General features: G+C 39.1%; 1 protein-coding gene across 1 annotated transcript; it reads left to right on the top strand.

Annotated features, from left to right (window-relative positions):
• Positions 1 to 18517: 18517 nt before the first annotated feature.
• Positions 18518 to 22458, top strand: LOC109579261 (odorant receptor 35a). The gene is made up of 7 exons (XM_019988878.3): positions 18518 to 18748; positions 18815 to 18986; positions 19062 to 19523; positions 21558 to 21657; positions 21750 to 21851; positions 21992 to 22171; positions 22240 to 22458. The coding sequence occupies exons 1-7, from the start codon at positions 18571 to 18573 to the stop codon at positions 22297 to 22299; spliced, it is 1254 nt and encodes a 417-aa protein (XP_019844437.2). The 5' UTR covers positions 18518 to 18570; the 3' UTR covers positions 22300 to 22458.
• The last annotated feature ends 1586 nt before the right edge of the window (positions 22459 to 24044 follow it).

Here is a 24044-nt window from a genome sequence, read left to right on the forward strand (position 1 = left end):
GCGAGCTGATTCCTCAGTTCTTTAGATATTGATCTGAAATTTTGCACACGGAACTGTTAATATCGAAACTCGTTCGCTCATCTTATAGTCAAAATAATCGGCGTACTGAGCATACTATTCGTCAAACCATCATCAGTTTTGATACCCAGCATTCATTATTGAATAATATTCGACCGAATAGACTATGTACGTCCAGCAGTCAGCAAAAGAAATATATCAGCCGTACCTGAGAGTGTACACGAAGACCGTGGAGAGTCGATTCGGCGCCGGTCGCAGCAACTCGGACTGACGTATGGAACAACTAGGCATATTTTACGACGAGATCTTAAATTGAAAGCGTACAAATTATGGCTTGTGTAAGAACTGAAGCCGCTCGAACTTTTCAACCGACATCGCTTCGGTCTATGGACCCTTGAAAAGTTCAAAGAAGATCCAACGTTTTCGAGCCAAATTGTGTTCAGCGGTGAGACCCACTTCTGGATTAATGGACAAGCAAAATTTTCGCATTTGGGACGAAGAGCAACCTGAAGTTTCAAGAGCTGCCATTGCATTCAGAAAAAACAACGCTTTGGTGTGGTTTTTTCAGGGCCGGTGGAATCATCGATCCATATTTTTTCGAAAATTATGCTAATATGAACGTAACCCGCAATGGCGACCATTATCGCGCCATGAAAATCGACTATTTGATGCCTGAAATTGAAGCTCGTGATCTCGGTGACATTTCGTTTCAAGAAGACGGCACCACTTCTCCCACACATAGCATTAATCAATGGATCAATGAAAGAACAACAGTTTAGGGACGGTTGGTAAACCAACCGTGTGATATCACACCATTAGACTTTTCCCTGTGGAGATATGTAAAGTGTAAAGTCTATGCAGATAATTCCGTTTCGAGTCAGGCCTTAAAGAAAAACATCACAGGTGTCAGATGTCAGTTATCAGTCGAAATGCTCGAACGATTTATCGAAAAATGAACTCAACGGATGCACCATCTGAAACGTAGCCGCGGCCAATATTTGAAAGAGAAAATTTTCAAAAAATAAATGCCAAAGAATATTCTTTAAAATGATAATAAACATTCCCCATTAAGTTTGATGTTTCTATAGTTTATCTTTAAAAACGTGGGAAACCTCGAAATGGATCACTCAAATTTAGCAAACTCTTTCTATTCGATACTAATACGAGTACTTTATAAGTTAAACTGTCTCGAGCTAAGCGGTACATGTTTGATATTAGTCCACCAAACTCAGGAAAATTTCCATGTTCAAGGATTACCAGTGGATCAAGCTTTAGAAAAATGAATTTTGCTTGACGAAAAGCAAAGGCATGAGAACTTCCGGCAGATAATTTATAGAATTTTCATTTTTATGCTTCGACCGAGGTAAGCATATACATACATATATCGTAATCAAAATTTATAATTATTTACATGTATGTGTAAAATATTTCGTTCGCATTGTATTTTCAAACGCGCTAGCTATACATATATGAGAGAACACATACTTGTATGTATATGTAACTGTTTATAAACATGACAAGATTAAGCGCCTTTTTCAGAATATCATACATACATATATGTATGTACATGTATGTATATACTTTTAGCCAAGTGTAGCCACGCAGATACTTTATATACGAAAATTTATTTATTTATTTGCCTCTGTATGTGTACAAGTATGTGTGTGTAGTATTGTCAGTCAAATGCGTGTGCGTGCGAACAGCTGGTATAATTAGTGGCAAGGACATTTTGAATGCCAAAATAACTGAGCTCATCGAGGATGCTTATTATACGCAAAGGCCGGCCTTCTCGCCACATTTCAGTTCGGTTTTTGGTGTGCGAAAAAGAGGCGAAACTGCCATGCGAAATGCGAAAGTAGGTCAATGTGTGAATTAAGCAAATATGGCAAAAATAATAGAGAATAATAAGCAAATAATCTTGTCTGGCAATCTTTTATGTTAATGATTAATAGCTTTTCGGCTTGGGGGTGGGGCGATGCCGTTTGCCTTACATGAGGCATAATGTTGTTGTGCGGGTTCGCACATGCCCATGTGAGATACCGAGAGATATACATACATATGTATGTATGTATGCATTTTATACGTTTTTGCTATTCAATAATTCTTGGTAAAAGGAATAATAATTTTGATTGGAATAACCACACACAAGGATATTTTTACATATGGATACAGCAAATTGAACTTCTGCAGCTGTAACTGCAGGTGATTTTCTTTCGATAGATGGAAAAGTTGTTTACCGAAAATATTAAAATCAAATATTGTGTGTAAACAAACGTAATTGGCTTCAGTTTTCAGTACAAACAAATACGTTGGGAAATTTATTTTATTACATTACAAGCAATCAAATAAAGCTGCAGGTGAAAATATTGATAAAGATAAAATTATAAAGACAAACAGTTACTTTTAAAAAGCAAATAATATAATTAATTCATCGTCAGGTGTTGGGGTTACATTTGATTTTGAGATTCAACCTGCTGCATGTTTTCCCTTCAGAGGGTTTTCTCACATTCTTTTTATGCCAGATTTTTATACCAAACTCGTCGATTAATCTTGGTTTTCTTTTTTTTCTTAGTAAGCACTATGACTTCAAGAACTTTCCACTTATGTTATATGACCCAGCTACCTTAACAGCTGGGCAATGATAAAAATGTATAGTTATGTATAAATCGTCCGTAGCAAAATTGATCAAATAATGGATTTGTCTATGGTGTATTGGGGATGGAGTAATGTGTAGAAGTTTCGCAAGTGTGGAAAGTTCTCTGATTGCCATTCACTTGGGAGTGGCCAGAAACGATTGTTTTATATTATATGTATATGGCTCAAGCAGCTCACGACTTCCGGTCTTTGATCAAGTATCCACTGGGTAGCTGAAGAACATTCGTTTGAAGGCGATCTAAATTGAGAAGGCGAACCATCGATCGCAAATTCAGTGTGGGATTCGTGGTGGGAGAGAGACTCCTTCGCCGAATACTGTCATTCATCCCGGTGGATGAACGCCCAGCCACAATCAGCATCAAAGTGAAGTTATTCAACATATCGCTGATTTGCGTCCATGCCCCGATGGAAGAGAAGCACGATGTGACCAAAGATGCCTTTTATGACCGCTTGGATTGCACCTAAGAGAACTGTGTACGATTCGAGGTCCTAACATCGGCTCGAACCACTATCTTGTTGCGGCCAAGATACACACCCGTCGCTGTGCAACAAGAAGCGTATGTCAACAAACACAAGGAAGGTTCGTCGTCGAGAAGCTGAAATCGCAAAAGACAGCCGAACAGCCGATGTGCCGACATAGCACATGCGGATGGGATAGATACCCAAAGCTGAAGAAGGAAGACGCGAGATGCATTTGCAGACAACAAAAAGATAGGCCGAAATGCTCACACACGGTTCACTACGGTGTCTAACAGAAGGTTTTAAGACCGGAGGATACTTTTGTAGATCCTCCGGAAGTAATTTAGTGACTGATGCCCAGCGCATATTAAAATTATGGATGGAACACTTCTCCAGCCTGTTGAATGACAGTGAAAGCATAACACCAGGGGATGGGGAACCCGATTCCCCAACAGATGACGATGGAGCAGACGTTCCATTGCCCGATCGTGAAGAAGTTCGAATAGCAATCAACAAAGCGGCGCGGCCGATGGATTGCCAATCGAGCTATTCAAATACCGCGACGAAGAACTCATAAAGAGCATGCATCAGATTCTTCGATTCGAATTTAATTGTGGGATAAGCCTCCTCAATGTCGCATATAAGGTTCTGTCGAGCTTATTATGCCAAAGCACACCATCAATAAACTGATTGGACCTTGTCAGTGTGGCTTTAGGACTGGAAAATCAACAACTGACTAGATATTCACCATGCGCCCAATCTTGGAAAAGACCCGTAAAGTGAGGATCGACTCACACTTAGTCTGAACTGCACCAACTGATGGAAAAAAATTTAACACATTTATTTTACAAAATTTCTAACAAATTTTAGGAATTTAAGCGCTTGCACATAGACATCGCCACACCACAATTCATGTATCCCAAGACCTTGACATTATTTAGTGCATCTATCCACTAATCTGACATAGCCTTTGAGTTGATTTGCTGTGCTTTGTGGTTCTTCAAAAGCAATTTACACCTCTCCTTTTTAGTGCACTTACCAACTTGTCTCTCTCATTTTGTTTGCGGACTTATCTGCTGGCCCGCCTGCGCCCAAGGCATGTAATTTGCAAGCAAATGAGAAAGCAATAAAGCATAGGGAAATCACAATAAGTGCGCCAAACATACAAGCGCGCACAAATTGAAAGAAAATGGGAAAATGAGAGCCGAGCGTAAAGCAAAGCAGGCAAAGAAAGCACAGAGCTGCAAAAGTGAAAGCAGAGCGGTTAAATGCATCTTTTGATCTTAAATTTTCATTCGGTTTTATGTTGTCTTTTGCTTTCGCACGGGTCTATATGTCTCGGCGTTGCAGTGCTTTGTTCATACACACTCACACATATACAAACATATGTTAGCAGCATTGCAGTTTGTAAACTATTGAGGATATCCATGTAGACTATTATGCTGTCTGTGCGCATTTACTTTTGACTTTTGCGTCCTCCTCTGTCCCTGCTTCCTTTGTAATTTGTTTTAACCTTTGTTGTCACTTGAGCTGACTTTTTGTTGCATGGCCACCACAGCACACAAGCCCATGCTCACAAACACACACACACATACTAGTGCTAGTACATTTGGCCCAGGAGTGGCACACAGAATAGCTGATGCCACGGGTGGGACACGTTCGTGTGACCGTTACGACCACCAAACTGACACCTGACACCACTTTGCTGCAAGTAAAAAGCGAACACTAAAAACAATATAAACAGTTGAGTGCCAAGTTAGCCAGGGAAATGATGGCGGCCCGCAAGCCGGCTCTGTGTGAGAGGCATGTAAAAGTGCAAGTGCAAGTGCAGGCGCAACGGTGCCTGTAAGTGCGACAGCCAGCACAAGTGGTTGTCGTCGGCCAAGTGCATCATCAAGTGCACCAAGTGCAAGTACAAGTTTAATTTTAATGTCGCCCTTTGCTGCGCATACAAACCCATGCACTTATTAAATATATACTGGCAGATACAACAACGCTTACACACATACATACAAACATGCATATATACGTACCAGGAACTTTGCACGGGCTCATTCGCGCATTAGTGATCGTACAAGTAATCGCATGTGTTCGTGCTGTTTTCGTTTTCTTGTAAAAAAATGTGACTAAAGCAAACAACTTTGAAGCAAGCCGCTCCATCGCACTGTGGGTAAATTCCTGTTCGTTTTTTTAAGTTAAGAACATTTCAATAATATAATATTTCCGATATATCAGACCGTCTATTGATTTAATTAGGAAATTGATTACTTAGACACAAATGATTTTTCTGTATAAATATTGATCTTTTTCCAAGAAGAAATACGGAATCATTGCAGCAGTAGAATACCTCTTTTTTCTGCCCCGTTGGAGGTCGCCTTTAATTCGAAAAATATGAAACACTTTCTTCGAAAATTTTATTCTTATACATCTATAAGACGGATGATCCAAGAAGAGATACTTTTTTCAAAATTATTTTTTTAACAAATCACCCATGAATCGTGTCAAGCTGTAATGTCTTTTTTTGGTGGGCATTTCATCATGAATAGACTTACGCCTGAACAACGTTTACGACTCCTTAACTTTATTACGAAATGAATGGGTTTCGCGCGCTTTGCTCAACTTAATCGGTTTACTGAGCGTACTATTCGCAACACCATGACCCATATTGAGACCCAGGATTAATTATTGGATAATATTCGACCGAATACACCACGTCCAGCAGTTATGAAGAGCTTGACAAGCTGGCTGGAAGGGGTAATGTTCGAAAAGTCTACGAAAAGATGAGGCGACTGACAGAAGATTTAAAGACCGTGTCATACTCTTGTAGAACCCCCAGAGGTGATCTAGTAACTCTGGCCCACTTCTCCAGCCTGCTGAATGACAGTGAAAGCTTAACGCCAAGAGAAGGCGAACCCGATTCCCCAATCGATGACGATGAAGCAGACGGTCCATTGCCAATTACGCATCCGAAGAACACCAAAGCGGCGGGGACCGATGGATTGCCGGCCGAGCTATTCAAACACGGCGGTGAAGAGCTGATAAGGTGCATGCAACAGCTTGTTTGTCAAATATGGTCGGACGAAAGCATGCCCAACGATTGGAATTTAAATGTGTTATGCCCAATCCATAGAAAAGGAGACCCCATAATCTGCGCCAACTACCGTGGGATTAGCCTCCTCAACATCGCGTACAAGGTTTTATCGAGCGTATTGTGTGAAAGATTAAAGCCCACCGTCAACAAACTGATTGGACCTTATCAGTGTTGCTTTAGACCTGGCAAATCAACAACCGAATAGATATTCACCACGCGCCAAATCTTGGAAAAGACCCCGGAAAGGAGAATCGCCACACCCACCTTTTCATCGATTTCAAAGCTGCTTTCGACAGAACGAAAGGGAACTGCCTTTATGCCGCGATGTCTGAATTTGGTATCCCCGCAAAACTAATACGACTGTGTGAACTGACGTTGAGCGATACCAAAAGCTCCGTCAGGATCGGGAAGGATCTCTCTGAGCCGTTCGATAGCAAATGAGGTTTCAGAAAAGGCGACTCCCTATTGTGCGACTCCCTCGAACGAAGCTGCAGGTACAATCTTTTATAAGAGTGTACAGCTGCTGGCGTATGCCGATGATATTGATATCATGATATTTATTTGATGCCTGAAATTGAAGCTCGTGACCTCGGCGACTTTTGGTTTCACCAAACTTCCCACACCACGCTAAGCAAATAATTTAACGTTTTGTGCCGGTCTATGGGCCACCAATATCGTATGATTTCACACCGTGAGACTCTTTTCAGTGGATATACGTATGTATGTAAAGTCTAAAGTCTATGCGGACAATCCCTCTTCGATTCAGGCCTTGTAGCAAAACATCACGCGTGTCGTTCGCCAGTTAGCAGTCGTATGGACCATCTGAAACGCGGCCAAATTTTTGTGAGGTAATCGTCAAAAATAAATGCGAAGGAATTCCCCATTAAATTTGATGTTTCTGTGTTTTTTCTTTAAAAAAAGTAAGGAAACTTAAATGGATCACTCTTTACTATTTTGCGAAACAATAGAAAGATTTTGGATGAATAAAATCTGTTTTTGTTCTGTAATCCTGAAATATAAATAGCAACCTACTTATGAATCTTAGCACATGAATATCTTTACAATAATAATTCATTGATTTTTCGTTTTTAGCAAGTCGTCGCTTTCAACTTTTAGAGCTATCAAAAGTAGCTTGTACTCCGACGGCGTGTGCAACATTTTCCATACTTGAAAAATGTCACGAGCCTGTTATTTTTTACTTTCCCCAGAAAAGTCATAAAAAACGGTGCAATTTACGAGCACAGTTCAATAAAACGCACACACTGTGCTTTGCTCACAACACAACGGTTACCAGTTGCCTGGCGGTGGCCTACAGCGTGCCGCGCATTATTTTAATGGCTTTCGGGTAAAAGTGCATTGTGCGCAAATGTATAAAATAAGCGAGTAAAAGTAATTTGCGAAATTTGCGTCATTTTATTTACCAACCGGCATCATCTGCATGCACACACACACACACACGACGCTGTTTGTGCGACAGTGCTGGCGTATGCTTAGAACAGCTGCCATGGCGTATACGTAACATTAGCGCATCATAAAACCCGGATATTCCCTTTTGTATGCTTTTCTTGTGAAATCGCAACAAAAACGACGCATTAAAATAAAGCAACTGTGCGCTCGCATATGCAACTGTTAATGTGGCATATGTGTGAGTTGGCCTTTGAGTGTGTGTGCGTGTGTGCAATGGCATGCGCGGCTGTTTGTTCAAGTGTGTTTGTGTTAAATTTGTTGGCAAAGTGTTGTAAATAAAGCAAACAGATGACAAATGGAGTAGTTACGCGTAAAAGTTTGCCGCTTGCAACATTGAAATTTAATTTGCTGCAGCTTTTATGAGCAACCGCTAAATATCGTCGCCAAAAGCAACACAGCAACAGCAACAACTACTTGTATTTGCTTTTACTCAGCGCCGCCACCTTGAATTGCAGGGGTGAGCGCGTCACGCGTTGCATAATCTTATAAATACATACACATTTATGTGGCAATACTTTGCTGCACTCACAAGCGCAGCTCATTTGCTGCGCTGTTAACGCGCGTGTCCCTCCGGCTAGTCATCACTTTCAATGCGCGCTAAATATGCGCACTCATTGCACGCGTACAATGTGATTTTTCGCCGTTTTATGCATTTTCGTGATAGTTGCAGACACACACATAAAAATATATGCTTGGAGAGGGACAACTTGATGGTTATTCATTGCTCCTTGCGGTGAGTCGTTCGTGCGTGTCGCCGCATTGAATTTTATTGCGTTGTGCGTTCGCTTCATTTCGCTCGCCCCCTTTGGACAAAGCGTTGCTGATGCGTTCGTTTGAAGCGTAATGCTTAAGCTTTGCGGCAAGTCACCTGCTCATTTTGTTTATATTTTCATATTAAAATGCAGCTAAAGCTAAAATGTGTGTGTAAGCTGTTGCAGCATTGAAGCAGTAAGCACATTTTTATGTTAAATAAATTTTAGATTTGCGTGTATAAGCCATTCTGCATATGCAGTGCCTTTCTTTAAACTCATAAAAAGTCGTAAATGATTCTCCAACTATTTATAAGAGAATAATGTTGCAGAGCAATTATATTCCATTAAATAAGGTTAGCTTGAACTATTGTGAGGGTCAGCAGGTGGTGGATAGTTAAACGGCCACCAAATATACAGGTTAGCTGTGAATAAGCAATCAGCAATCCCCGACCAAAGCAAGCAGCAGTTGAATGGTGTAGCCTAAAAAGCTATGTTTTTTCAATGAAGTTTTTGTGATGGGCTGAATCGATTCCGCCCATAAAGAAGTGTCAAAACCACAAAATCCCGGAAGCGTCTGACTCAGAGTGAGCAGTTTACTGAGCACGTCTTAGGTTAGAAGCTATTGAACTAAACAATAGGTATAAAATGGTATGGGAATCTCCGAAAAATAAACCATGGCAAACACACTAGATATAGACTGGACTATATCCAAAGTTACGTTGAAGTGTGGCTTTTTACATCAGCGGTTTTGATGGTGAAAAGTGTGCTAAACTGCATTGGATAAATATGGGGGAGGGATATTTATAACAATATCTGCTAAACCAAACACTCCCGCCTTACTAAGGGAGCAATACTCGTACTCCCAGCGTTCGGAAAGTACTTGGACTACAGACATCGGTCAAAGCTGCAATATGGTCATGTAAAGGACAACCATTTATATCATAATTGTTTCACAAGGGCAATCAATCGCCTCAATTAAAGATTTTGAAGACTTCCTCCAAGAACTTGCTCTAGAAAGAAGAGGCAAATCACTAATTATAATTTAAATGAATCTTACGATCTTGAATAGCGGAATGCAAAATACTTTTCAAAAGGGAAACAAAGGCTCTACAATCGAGCTCATGTTTGCCAACGACGTTTTTAGCAGATTAATATACGGTGTCGGACATACAATTTACAAATGGTGACTACATAGATCATATTGCTAAAGACTCGTATTCCGAAGAGGCGGAACACCGTAGCAGGAGCACATGCGAAAAACGAATTTGGAAATAAAAGTATTTTGATGCCAACTATTTTGAGATAGTCTGGCATTCAGAATGTATACAAAAGGAATATGCCATTCATTTGGCATCCGCAATGCGAAATGAACTGTTCACAGCTTGCTACGCAACTCTTCGTAGAACAGAAAACATCACAGCAACAGGAAGCCAGCATATTGGTGGAACGAAAAATTAGCTGGGTTCAGAAAGCTCTGCAATTCAGCTAGACGCCGACTATTATTCGATAATGATAAAGGCACCAAGAGCTAGTCTATTTCAAGTGGAGTACCACAAGGCTCGGTGCTTGACCCCCTTCTATGGAACCTAATGCATGATGGGATGCTAAGGAGGCACCAATCAAAAGCTAAATTGCATACGTAGAGTACAGCAAAACACCTCGATAACCTCCGGAGCAACTAAAATGAGTGCATAAACGGTCTGCGCTAATGATTCTCCTCAATGAGCTTAGAACTGGCTGAGGAAAAGACGAAAGTCTTGCTCATAGTACTAGAAAAGTAGAGGAAAGTAAACATTTCATCATAGTTGAGTGTGATATTCATTTACAGCCACAACTAAAGTATCTGCGAGTAATATGAGACTCACATTTAAGGATCAGGTAAAGCGAATAAAATCTTAAAAGCATTATCAAGAATAGTGGCAAATAAAGGCTGTGTGCATTACAGTCGCAAAGGTAATGAGATCGGTTATATTATATGCCGCTACAATATGGATCCAGGCGCTAGGCATTAAAGTATTGTCTGGCGTATACTTTAATGAGCACAGTGCAGAGGCTATCGGCACTAAGAGTAATCAGTGCTTTCCGAAAAATTTTAAGCGATACTGGCGAAGTAATAGCTAGTATGATGCCCATTGACATCCAGGGTGGCGAATGCGAGTCGATATACCAGTTATCTATATGTAATAGCCTTCTATTATAAGAGCCAAAAGAGAAGAGAGAGTCAAAAGCTTAATAATATGGCAGCAGTGGTGGCAAACATCACTCAATGGACAGTGGACTCATAGTCTGATACCATTCATCCATTCGTGTATAGACAGACGTGATGGGGATTTCCACCTTACCCAAATGCTAAGTGGACATGTGTGCTTTAGAAGCTATCTGGACAGATTGCAAATTCTTAGTCCGAAATGTCCGACGGTTCAGAATTCTTTGAAGACTCTCAGCATATATTATTTTATTGCCCTCGCTTTTTAAGTACAAGGGAAAAACTTAAAACTACACTCGGTGGTAATTTTACGGTGGAAAATTTTGACGTATGTGATTTAGTTGTCCGATCTGACCGAATCCGACAATGATCAAAATTTAATCCTAATATTTATAGTTACATGAAAAGAGTAATTTTCTAAAATGTTTGATTGGTAAAGATTTTTTCGACATTTCCTAAGTTACTAAAAATTCCTTGCTGAAAGAAAGGCAGGCGAACGTAAAAAAATATAAACATGTAAGGTTTAGCCTAGGTGTGCCCCTAAATAGAACTAAAACACTTTTACAACATATATGGGTTATATTGTTCCATGACTTAATTTTAAGGAATCTACTATCATTTATTTAATTTTTTACATTTTGTGAAGCATTCTCTCTTCATTTTTCACGGAATCAGCATAAACTCATACACAAGCACTGAATATTCAATGATATTAAGACTGATGTATGTAATTCGTTTAAATGTTCTCAGCGATTAAATTTCACTCTCATAAGTGGTCAATCATTACAAATTGTTTCAAGTGTGAGAAAAACCATCCACAAGGTATTTAAAGCAAATTTACCCATTTTACTCAGTGTTAATGGAAATACATTGTACGTTTGTATCAATCAGCAAAAGAGCATGAGTTAATCGCAAAATGATACGAAGTTATGAAAGGATTAAAGTACAATTAAAGCAAGTATGGATTTAAATTTTATTTTTTATGCTTTAAATAGTATTTATTGTTGCGATTGAGTAGAAGAGAGGGAAATCATTACAAGAAGCATAATAAAAGTAATTTTTTACGTTGTGAAAAAAATAAGAAACAAGTAAGGAAGAGCCAAGTTCGTGTGAATACCATTTTATACTCTTGTAACTTGCAAAGGTCAAGTACCTGGAAATTGCTACAGGTGCTGGAAAAACTTTGTACTAAAATATGTTGCGAAGAATAAACAAGGATCTTAGGAAAGTATTGACTCGATTCAGCCCAGTTTTTAAAGCTTCTATTAGTAGCACACCTCTTGAGTTATCATAAACGATTCCTTTAATATATGTAGAGCAAGCACCTCAAAATTGCGGTCTTAGACCAAGTGTACTCTGGGTAGCCAAAAAGCTAAAGTGAGAGACGAAACATCCCTACCCTGGGATGTTGCTATAGGTTTGGGACTCGTTAATGAAAAAACACCCCTAATGAAAAAAAGAAAACAGCCTCAGATAAGACACCCCAATTTCGACGACGGCCACTTCAAACGCATGAAGGATTATGATTAAGGGGCATGTATTTGGAATGTCCGGTCTCTAAAATGAGAAGGCGCTGCTGCCTAGCTGGTTATTGCCTTCGTAAGCGTAAAGGCTGACATCACCGCCGTCGAAAAAGTGCGATGGCCGGGACAAGGACTACAAATTGTTGCATTTACTACAGTTGGCGTATAAAGGAGCGCACATTCGGTATGGGATTCGTGGTGTGAGAGTTCTGGCATTCACTTCGGTGGATGAACGTTTAACCGCAATTCGCATCAAAGCGAAGTTTTGCGCCCACGCCCCGACTGAAGAAAAGGACGATGCGACCAAAGATGCCCTCTATAAGAGCTTGAAGAGCACCTTTAAGAGCTTCCCCTGCCACAATGTGAAAATCATGCTTGGCGACTTTAACGCCAGGGTGGGCAAAGAAAGGTATCTTTGGCACAACAGTCGGTAAATTCAGCCTCCTCTACAAAATATCACCGAATGGGTCGAGGCTGATCGAATTCACCGGAGCCCGAAATATGGTTATCTGTAATACTAAATTCCAGCGTAGGAATATTCATGAAGCTACCTGGCTCTCTCCGGATCGAATCCGGATGCTGGCTACGACATATCGAGCCAATACCGCCATATTATCGTAAGCGACAATTTTTTCGAAAATGAGTTTTTTATAGAAACTAGTAATTTAAGACGTAACGGACCTATCCCTGTTGATATTTATCTCCAAAAAGAAACCGTTACAAAGTTAAAGCAAGTGCTAAAATTATCGTAAATACATACATTTTTAAAACCTTAACGTAAGCGACACCTAGGGTTTTTATCTTAAGTGCCTTGCGCACAATTTCATGTCGTGCAAGCGACAATAATACTCTGAATATCACTCGCGCAGGCAGGAAAAATCTTCGTCCTCATAATAAATCTGATGAAGTAAAAGTGGCACAGTTAAAATTGTTCATTGAGATGTTGCCTGCTGTTCCATCCCACTATTGCCGCAATAAAAGCACTAAAGTATATTTACCTGAAGAATTTTCAAAATGTAAGCAATTGTTTTTAGAAGACCAAAAAATTAACAAATTAGATGACTCAAACTCCTTATGCGTGAGCTTTGATTTAGAAAAAGTCCTCAATACTCCACATGGCAAAAGTGTGACTTTATATTACTCGAGAAAATATGCATTCTATAATGAAAGTATATTGAAAAGGGGATGTAATGAAATAGTTACAGTTCTTTTTAAGTATTTGAATATGTTTGAGCAAAACAGTACCCATAGCGTTGTTAATTTATATTCTGATAGCTGTGCTGGGCAAAATCGAAACCATGCGATGATATCAATGTTAATTCATTTCTTGAAAACCGCAATAAAAATTACACAAGTAAAGATAACTTATCTTTTATCTGGGCACACCATGATGCCTGTGGACTCTATTCACAGCGCTGTTGAAAGTTTTGTTCGTAATAAAACAGTATGGGCTCCTTCTGAGTGGCCAAGTATTATTACTAATGCTAGATATAATCCTAAAAGCTACATTGTAAATGTTTTAAAGTATGAAGACTTCATGGATTGGAAGTCCTTTTCACATGCTTTATTACCAGCTAAATTAAAAATTAATTTTAAATTATTAAGGGTTGTTCAATTTAATAAAAACAATCCTATTGTTAGATTTAAATACGGGTTTTTTGAAGATAGTGACAATTACGAAATTAATATGGATTCCATCATCACATCGAGAGCAAACAGAGCTACTGTCCAGAAAGGACCCACATCTTTATACGTTGAAAAGCTCAAAATTTCAGCTGCTAAATACAAAGATTTGCAAGAGCTCTGCAACAAAAATATAATACCAAGCAGATACCATCAAGAATATTTAAATATGAGGCATGATGGAACCATACGCGATGCTTTAGCTGAAACGGATGATGATGATTCTGATAAGGAGCATTAAAAACAAATTACTTCATTTTATATAAGTACCTAGTACATCTGATTACGAGTTTTTAATATAAATATGTTTCATTTAGACATAATATTTTGTTTAACAACTATGATGGAATAATACGTGGTGTTAAGTTAAAGAAAAACTTTATTTTGTATATACACAGCATAAGTTTAACAAATATTTCAAATATTTTATATAAATAAATATATTTTTCTGTTATAATTATGACTATTTCATTAAAAACCTTCAAAAATACGTATTTATTTACCAAATACAGTTCCTTAGACATAGTTACTTTAATAGATATTTTTATCGTAAACGCCAAAATAACCTTAGATTGGAACAGCAAAAATAATGTAAGCGCCATAAATAGCATAAATACTTATTAATTTTATTTTTTTTTCAATTATATATGTAAATGTCTGAAAAGCATTAATGTATGAGAAATTTTAAATTACTACCACATTAATGGTTAAAAGTATTTAAAAAAAACCTTCTCCTGTAAAATTTGGTTTTTGTCGCTTACGCTAAAATGGCGGTAAAGGCTCGATATCGCCCGAATGGATGAAAACACTCCAGCTCTCAGAGTATTCTACACAGTAGCCGCCGGGGGAAGTAGATTAAGAGGAAGATTTCCGTTGGAAAGGTCAGGTGGAGAATGACCTGGCTATACTTGAAATCCCCAACTGCCGCCAAACAGCGCGAAAGAAGAACGACTGGGGCGCTGTTGTAAACTAGGCTAAGAAGAAGATGAACAGCTTGCATGAACGGACGAACAGACAGACAGTCAGCCGGATTTCAACTTTTCTCGTCGCCCTGATCATTTATATATGTATATATAAACCTACATCTATCTCGCTTAGTTTTAGGTGATACATACAACAGTTAGGTAACCAAAACCATTATATAGGGTGATTTTTTAAGAGCTTGATAACTTTTTTTTAAAAAAAAACGCATAAAATTTGCAAAATCTCATCGGTTCTTTATTTGAAACGTTAGATTGGTTCATGACATTTACTTTTTGAAGATAATTTCATTTAAATGTTGACCGCGGCTGCGTCTTAGGTGGTCCATTCGGAAAGTCCAATTTTGGGCAACTTTTTCGAGCATTTCGGCCGGAATAGCCCGAATTTCTTCGGAAATGTTGTCTTCCAAAGCTGGAATAGTTGCTGGCTTATTTCTGTAGACTTTAGACTTGACGTAGCCCCACAAAAAATAGTCTAAAGGCGTTAAATCGCATGATCTTGGTGGCCAACTTACGGGTCCATTTCTTGAGATGAATTGTTGTCCGAAGTTTTCCCTCAAAATGGCCATAGAATCGCGAGCTGTGTGGCATGTAGCGCCATCTTGTTGAAACCACATGTCAACCAAGTTCAGTTCTTCCATTTTTGGCAACAAAAAGTTTGTTAGCATCGAACGATAGCGATCGCCATTCACCGTAACGTTGCGTCCAACAGCATCTTTGAAAAAATACGGTCCAATGATTCCACCAGCGTACAAACCACACCAAACAGTGCATTTTTCGGGATGCATGGGCAGTTCTTGAACGGCTTCTGGTTGCTCTTCACCCCAAATGCGGCAATTTTGCTTATTTATGTAGCCATTCAACCAGAAATGAGCCTCATCGCTGAACAAAATTTGTCGATAAAAAAGCGGATTTTCACATTTCGAACCGAACACTGATTTTGGTAATAAAATTCAATGATTTGCAAGCGTTGCTCGTTAGTAAGTCTATTCATGATGAAATGTCAAAGCATACTGAGCATCTTTCTCTTTGACACCATGTCTGAAATCCCACGTGATCTGTCAAATACTAATGCATGAAAATCCTAACCTCAAAAAAATCACCCGTTATTCTGCAGCTACATGTTCCAAGAGTATAAAAACTGTTGTTGTACACAATTTGAGTTTTTAATATTGTTTTTGTAATTTCACTCTCATCAGATATTTATGTGAAAATAATTTGTTTTGGCTTAATAAGAATATATTTTTGAATTCAGCGTATGCACTTACCATACACACAGATATATGTTTGCCTTTCCTTAATTATTCAGTATAATTACTAATAACTAATTTAAAATGATTAAAATAAACAATCGTGTGCTTTCAAATCACAAAGGGAATTTGGAAAGAGGAATTTATACGCGTGTACCATGTTGGCCAAGTTCATGTAAGTGGGGTATATTCTAGGTTGACCTAACTGATTTCAAAAGGAGTTTTAATTATTATACAAATGCGTTTTGATTCAAAATATAATTCTTTTGCAAATCTACTGAAAAATATAATGAAAAAACATATTTTGTAAATATTTTGCTCTTGAATACAACTTATCTAAAGAAAGCAGTTCATGGTAGTGTTAAGGAGCAAATTCTAATATTTGGTACTGATTAAGTGCTTTCAAAAACAAATGCTAGCTTGAAAACTACTTAGAAAAAGTAACTATATGTTTTGTACTGTATATTCTTTGAAACCAGTAATGATCTATGCATGAGCCAGAATACAAGTTCAATCAAGCTAAATCAAAAACTCAGTCGTCAACTAGTTGCTGGCCGAGCTATTCAAATACGCCTGCGAAGATCTGGTGGGATAAAAGCATGCCCGACGTATGAAACTTAAGTATGCTCCGCCTTATTTAATAAGTCGCCTAAATAAATAAATAAATATAAAATTATATCGAGCGTATTGTGTGGGAAAAACTGTATCCCACCGGACCTTATCAGAGTAACTTTACACCTGGCAAATCGACAATTGACTAAATATTTACCATACGACAAATCTTGAAAAAGAGACATGAAAAAAATATCCAAACACACAACCTCTTCATCCACTTTAAACTCGCTCTCGATAGCAGGACTAAAACTGTCTCTATACCGCTATGTCTGCACTTGGCATACCCGCAAAGCTAAGAGGGCTGTGTAATCTGACGTTGAGCAAGACCAAAGGTTCGAGCCGGATCGGGAAAAATCTCTCCGAGCCGTTCCATACCAAGTGGGGTTTCAGACAAGGAGACTCACTATCGTGCGACTTTTTCAGTCTATTGCTGGAGAAAATAATACCGAGCTGCAAGGCTAAATACGAGTAGAGAAGGTACAATATTCTTAAGAGTCTGGCGTACACCGATGATATTAATAACATTGGTCCAACTACCGCGCAGTTAGTTCTGCTTTTTGTAGACTAGATAAGGAAACGAAGCATATGGGTCTGGTAGTGAAAGATATGAAATATCTCCTGTCATCAAACAAACACTTCGCACTTGTTAATTGGCTCGTACATCACTATTGATATTGGTAACTCTGAGGTCGTAGCCAACATCGTCTAACGTGGAACAAGCGTTAACATCAATAACAAGGTCAGCCTCGAAATCAGCGCAGAATCACTCAGTTTTTGAGATATTGTCGTCTGATTTCATACACGTCAAGAAATTGCTCAATTGTCCGATCCCCCCATAACGGACAACTATGAAATATAGCTGTCATACAAACTGAACGATCAAAATAAAGTTCTTGAATGTAGATTTCTTTTGACAATATATCGCTCCGAAATTTGACATGGATTATTATCCAAGACGAAGTTAGAACTTCCGTGTATACAAGTATTGTTGTCATCAGCTAAATATTTTGAGACATTTTTTACAAAACTTAGACGAGTTTCGAACGTTTTTGGCAGTTATGTATATTAAGGGGTTACATGGGTTTTCGGGTTTCAAAAAACTAAATTTTTTTTGATTGTCGCTAAGTACGCCGTCTTTAAACGCGTTTTTTTCGAAACTGTGTTTTTGAAGTCGGATTTCTCGAGAACTACTCAACTGATCTTCATGAAACTTTACACAGGTTTCTGAGATACAATTTTTAAAGACTTGGACGAAGGTCTTTTTCAATTACAACTATTTGAAAAAACAAATGTCGCAAAAGTTTCACTAAAGTTTTAATTTTTTTGCAAAAATATTTACAAAAAATCTAATTTTCAGTTTTTTCCTTTGTCTAAGTTCTAAGTTAAAAAAGACTTTTTCACGCAAAGCCAATGCCTCCTTACTTTCACCTACTGCTGTTGTAGGCCACATTTTTGTGAAAAAGCAAAAATGTCATATCTAACACATTGCGCTCGGGTATAAGTAGGTTTTTATCAGTATTAATTGCTTCATCTTTTTGTTGTTGTTAAGCGAGCTAAGCTAAATTAGTTATATTTTTTGTACCACAATTCTTTGTATTTATCGTCCTTTGGACTTTCCAATGTCGCACACACATGCATACATAAACTTACATTTTAACATGACAATATTTACAAGCCGAGTCAAAAATCTAATTAATATTTAAGTAGCTATTAATGGTATGAAAATTTAATACAACTAAATATGAAAAGACAGAAAGGAAAAGCTAAACTGCCTGCGGTGCGAGCATATATAAATAGAACAATAATTTGGGCGCCGGATTTAGTAAGTTTTCTCAACTTTACACTAAAATACTCATCGGGCTGCTTGAAAGATGGATTACTTTGTGCCTTTGCAGTTCGACAATCGGCCAATAAAATTACCCATACAGGTAGCGGGTTACAAATTCAATTTCCTGTGGCCACTGAAGGAGGATGCCGGCATCTTAAGTCGCCTTGTCAATAACATATGCGTCAGTGTAAGCGTGCTCTGCTACATTGGCACCATTGTGGGTGAGTAATGATTACACCATTTGCATTCCGAATAAAGTAAGTAAAAGTATTTTGTTCACACCGCAGGCGAGTTTACCTTCATAGGCGAGAATATCGCTGACATAGCAGCCGTGGCTGAGTGCCTGTGCACCTCTTTTATGGGCGTGCAATACATAATACGAATATTTGTGCTGCTCAGTCGACAGCGCGCATTACGAAAACTACTTCGAAATTTCTATCGTGACATTTACTATACGCCGTGAGTATGCAGTTATGCGAAATGCGAACTCGCAAATTTTGCTTATAGAAACCATTCGTATATTTACGATTTTAGCGCTGACGATGCAGGGCTGTACAAGGAAATCAACTCCATAATGCGATTTATGAATATATTTACGCAATTCTACTATGTGCCCATGATGCTGATACTCGTGCTGTACGTGTACGATGTGGCAAGCGTGGGGTTGGCGTCACCTGACAAACCATTTATCTATCGCATGTCCTTTCGTTGGTATGACGCACAAGTGCCGCTGCAATTCATCATCACCGCCATCTATTCGGGTTGGCTGACGATCTCGTGTGTGACAATATGGACCGCTGAGGATTATACGCTCTGCTTGGTGCTCTGCCATGCCAGTTTTCGCTATAAGAAATTACGTTTGGATTTGCAGCAGCTCTTGGAGATGGCACGTGCTGATCTGAAGTGCGGCGAGACACCTTGCACGAATCAAAATTTGCATATAGCCTTTCGGCGACGTCTTCGTGAGATTTTTCGACGCCAGCAACGTTTGAATGGGTGAGCGGCACGTATATACTATTTATGAATGTGAGCGTATGTTAGGAGATAGGTAAGTGGTTGTTCACAAGAGTTGTCCGATAAGTGCTTAGTGACAGTCGAATCGAAGTCTTCGCTTTGTCTTGTGCGGAATGTCAGCCGATTTTAAAAGTGAAAACATATAGCGAGATTAAAGTGTACTTGGATGCTGATTATTGTCAAGCTCATTGATGAGAAGAGTCTAGGTGCTTCTGAACCGCTTTCAATGGACCATAACGTTCAAGATTCCAGTCCAAGATCTAGAATTATATATTCTAAAAAGTGTGAGAAATAACTGAACAGTCCTACTTGTACCGCCGCAGATAATGTGTCAAAGTCTCATATTGGCAGACAACTAATCCAAAATTTGGGAGAAAACCGAAACAGTAGTCGGCTGAAATTGTAAAGTACTATTGTATGTATCATATTTACACTGCATACGGTTTTGGATATGAGAAAGTTTCTCTACGGATAACTGTGAGACTACTTCGCAGCAGTGTTTGATACTGTTTAAGTACGATCCGAGGAATTTTCTTTGCAGTTTTGTTATTGTCGACTAAAGATGAATCTACTGTCATCGGAGACTACGAAATAGTCGACACTATGAATCAGAAAAGTGATGGTTATTGCTTAATAGAACTAATAAGGTGTGATCTGCATTCCATACTTGGAGAAAACTAAAGTGATCACGTAGATCATACTGGAACATACAGTTATTGGGTCGAATCGAGTCGAGAAAAACATGTTTTTTCTCTTTGATAATGCAACGGCTCACAACTCGGCCAGCCCCCCGACAAATTGTTGAAGGAACTGGACTACCAACTACCTTATTCGACGATCTTGTGCGCGTTCCAAATTTGAAAAAGTCATGTGTAGAAGTTCACTCAAGTGAGCAAAGCTCTCTGATCGCCATTCACTTGGGAGTAGCTATAAACGAATTTTTTACATATGACTCAAGCAGCTCAGGACTTCCGGTCTGAGACCAAGTATCCTCTGGGTAACCAAAGAAAATCCATTTGAAGGCAAACCATCCCTTCCCAGGGTTGTGGATTCCCCGCAAAACTAATACGGCTACTGACGTTGAGCAATGCCAAAAGGTTAGTTAGGATCGGAAAAGACCTCTTCGAGCCGTTCGGTATCAAACGAGGTTCCAGACAAGGCGACTCCCTATCGTGCGACTTTCGCAATCTACTGCTGGAGAAAATAATTCCAGCTGCAGTGCTGAATCGAAAAGGCACTCTTGCCAACAGGTGATCTCTCGACAAACAAAGAACAAATTCCACAAGTCACTCATTATTCCCGTCCTGCTATATGATTCAGAGGCATAGACGATGACAACATCTGATGAGTCGACGTTACGAGTTTTCGAGAGAAAGATTCTGCGGAAGATTTATGGCCCTTTGCGCATTAGCAACGGCGATTATCGCATTCGATGGAACTATGATGTAAATTCAGCGAATTAAGAGACAGAGATTACTGTGGCTAAGTCATGTCGTCCGAATGGATGTAAACACTCCATCTCTAAAGGTATTCGGCACAGTACCCGCCGGGGTTAGAAGAGGAGGAAGAAAACCTCCACTCCGTTGGGAAAACTTTGCAATCATCAATAGGCACCAAACAGCGAAAAGGAAGAACGACTAGCGCGCTGTTGTAAATTCGGCTATAACCGCGTAAGCGGTGTCTACGCCTATAAAGAAGAAGAGGCCTTGTGTTGGGATTACAGAAGCGGTAGCATTGCTTGGTCTAATATATCGAGCCAAAATTAAATTATGTGGAGGAATACATTTTTTACAACTTCTCATTTTCTTGGTTTTACTTATTGGGCAACCTTCGTATTAGCACATCATTGTATTTTAGCAGCGTTTGTAAAGACAATTACCGAGTACCCCAGCGTCAGCTGCATATGTTTTTACACGCCATTCCTCTTGTATCCTTAAGCTTAATGCTCATATATCATTGGTGTATGCTTTTTGTTTCTTATTTAGTTCGTTGTGCTTACGCAATTTCCTATTGCAGCTTCGTCGCCGAGGCCAAGGCTCATTTCACCCACCAAATATTCTACATTATGTCCTTTGGCGTTTTGCTGCTGTGCGTTGTCTCCTTTCAGTTTCAGAGCGTGAGTATGCCAACTCGCAGACGCATTTAAATATTTCCAACATTTATCACAATTATTCTCTCTGCATTTTTTCTGCGCGCGCTCCATTATAGGGTCCAATCACGGTGGCGTCGAGCAAATACATTTCCTGGCTCATTTCGCAAACTGCGCAGTTTCTGTTAATTGGCTATTTCGGTCAAATGCTGATGGATGAGGTATGGCTTAGGGTTTTCATTACTTCTAATATCATTAAAGATATTTCTAATTTATGTGTCTCAATATGCTTATATTATACAATTAAACCGCTTTTTAATGCCCGTTGGCGGCTCGTTATTATCGCTTCGTTTTTGCATAGACCACGGAGCTGCGAAATAGCTTCTACTGTTGCCGCTGGGAGGATTTGTTGGTGCTCGGCGATCCGCATAGCAATAAATTGTTGTTGGGCGATGTACAATTTGCCATCATGAATTCGCAGGAACCCATCGTTTTTGATGGCATGAAATTTTTTCCACTCACTTACAGTACGGTGAGTGCGGTAAGTATTTTGGCGGGGCAGGAGACATTATATGAATTTTTTATATTATTGGCTTTATTGACTTTCAGGCTCTTCGTTCGGCTGTGTCGTATTTTATGTTCTTGAACACTATGAATGGCGAGAATTGATTTATTGCAATATTAACTAATACTTATTTATTTTAAGGAAATTGTGTCGCTTGACTTGAAATGCTTCAATAAATGCAGTTTAATATACAAATATATTAAATAATGGAAGGAATTGATTACTTTAAGGAAAACGCGTAATAAAATTTTAAGACGACAACGAATTGCTTCGGAGACGCTAATTTTTCCTTTGAAGGAATATTAAATTGAATTGGTTAGTAATGAAGTTTATTATCGAATATGTTTATTCAGTAATAAGTTCGAATTTGTGAGTGGAGAAATTACGACATTTTTCTCAATAGAATGGCAGCACTTAACGTGGTAAAAAGACGTTCGGCTGCAAAGAAGCTATAATACCCCTCACAGGTGCATTTTTGTACCACAAAAGTATACGAAAAGATCTTTATTCTGACTTTGTTCAGTCAGTTTGTATGACAGCTATATGACAATATCGTTTGTTACTTTGGCCAATAATCCGTGCAAAATTTCAATTTGATCACCTACACCTACACCCTATCAACACTCAAGGGCGACAATCTGCCGTTAAACAGTATTGCGACCCTGCGAGCAACGACGAACTACTCCGGTCTCTGCTCTCTTATGCCTAATAGAGTGGCCTTCTCTCCGGAAAGTAGCTGCACCATCTCCAGTCATTGCAGCCTTCGATCCCAGCTTAGGTAGTCAAACAACACCTTGAAGGACATATATGTATATTTTTTGACATTTTCCCTAACAACCCTTTTGCACATGAAACCATGCATCCTCTACACTGCGTCCTTTCCTGAACCCATGCTGCTTATTTGCCCGCTTACCTCGCGTTATCTCCTGAAGCTGTTCCACTATAACTTTTTCTAGCAATTTTCCAATTACTGGAAGGAGACAATAACTACGCTCTTATCAAGCGACTGTAGGAGAGGAACAACCCCAACTCTTTTCCACTGGCGTGGAAAGTATCCCTCCCAGAAGCACTTATTATAAATGGCGTCCAGGTATTCTGAAATGAACTTCCATAAGCTCTGTTTAAACCATCAAGACCTGGGTACCATTTAGACCTAACCCGTCCAAAAGCGTACCCCAACTCCCCCATCATCTAACAGAGGGACCTTCTTGTGCTTGAGATATCTTTACCTCCAACATGGGAAAGAACACACCTAGCAGACCCAAGCACCCTCTCTCGACGACGATAGCAGAGTGTCACCGACTCGAAGAGGGATGATAACCGGACCGGACCCTAGGGGTCGTTCCGTTTCTCAGTAACGAAATTCCTCCAATGCTTTTCTTTAATTTTAAGTGACATATCTTTTCCTTCGGCACACTTCGCCTGACAGTTCACCTCTTCAGGATTCTAAAGCACTCAGATTTGAAAAAATTTTCTTCCTTGCGAAACAGTATATTTATCAGAAGTGCAGAAATGTAAGTGTGATCTATATTTACTCGATATATAAGGGCGGTGAGAACATCTACTTATTACAAGGCCAAGCAATATTCGGGCATTTTACCTTCCATTAAATACCCTTTATCATAGAAGATATTACTGGCATATTTAAAATCATTTCAACAATCCATCCACAATAAAATACAATCCTTTTATTTTGTTAACAGCAAACAGAAAAGAAATGGTTAAAGTGTTTTATATTTTTATTGTGCGGGAAATGACTCAATTAATTTGCATAAAATTGGTCATAATACTTGAGTACACTTATCCTTAGTGAATTCATAAACACCACAGAAGTGATTGTCTGCCTACA

This window comes from Bactrocera dorsalis, chromosome 4 (assembly GCF_023373825.1).
Source record: "Bactrocera dorsalis isolate Fly_Bdor chromosome 4, ASM2337382v1, whole genome shotgun sequence".
NCBI classification, from domain to species: Eukaryota; Metazoa; Arthropoda; class Insecta; order Diptera; family Tephritidae; genus Bactrocera; species Bactrocera dorsalis.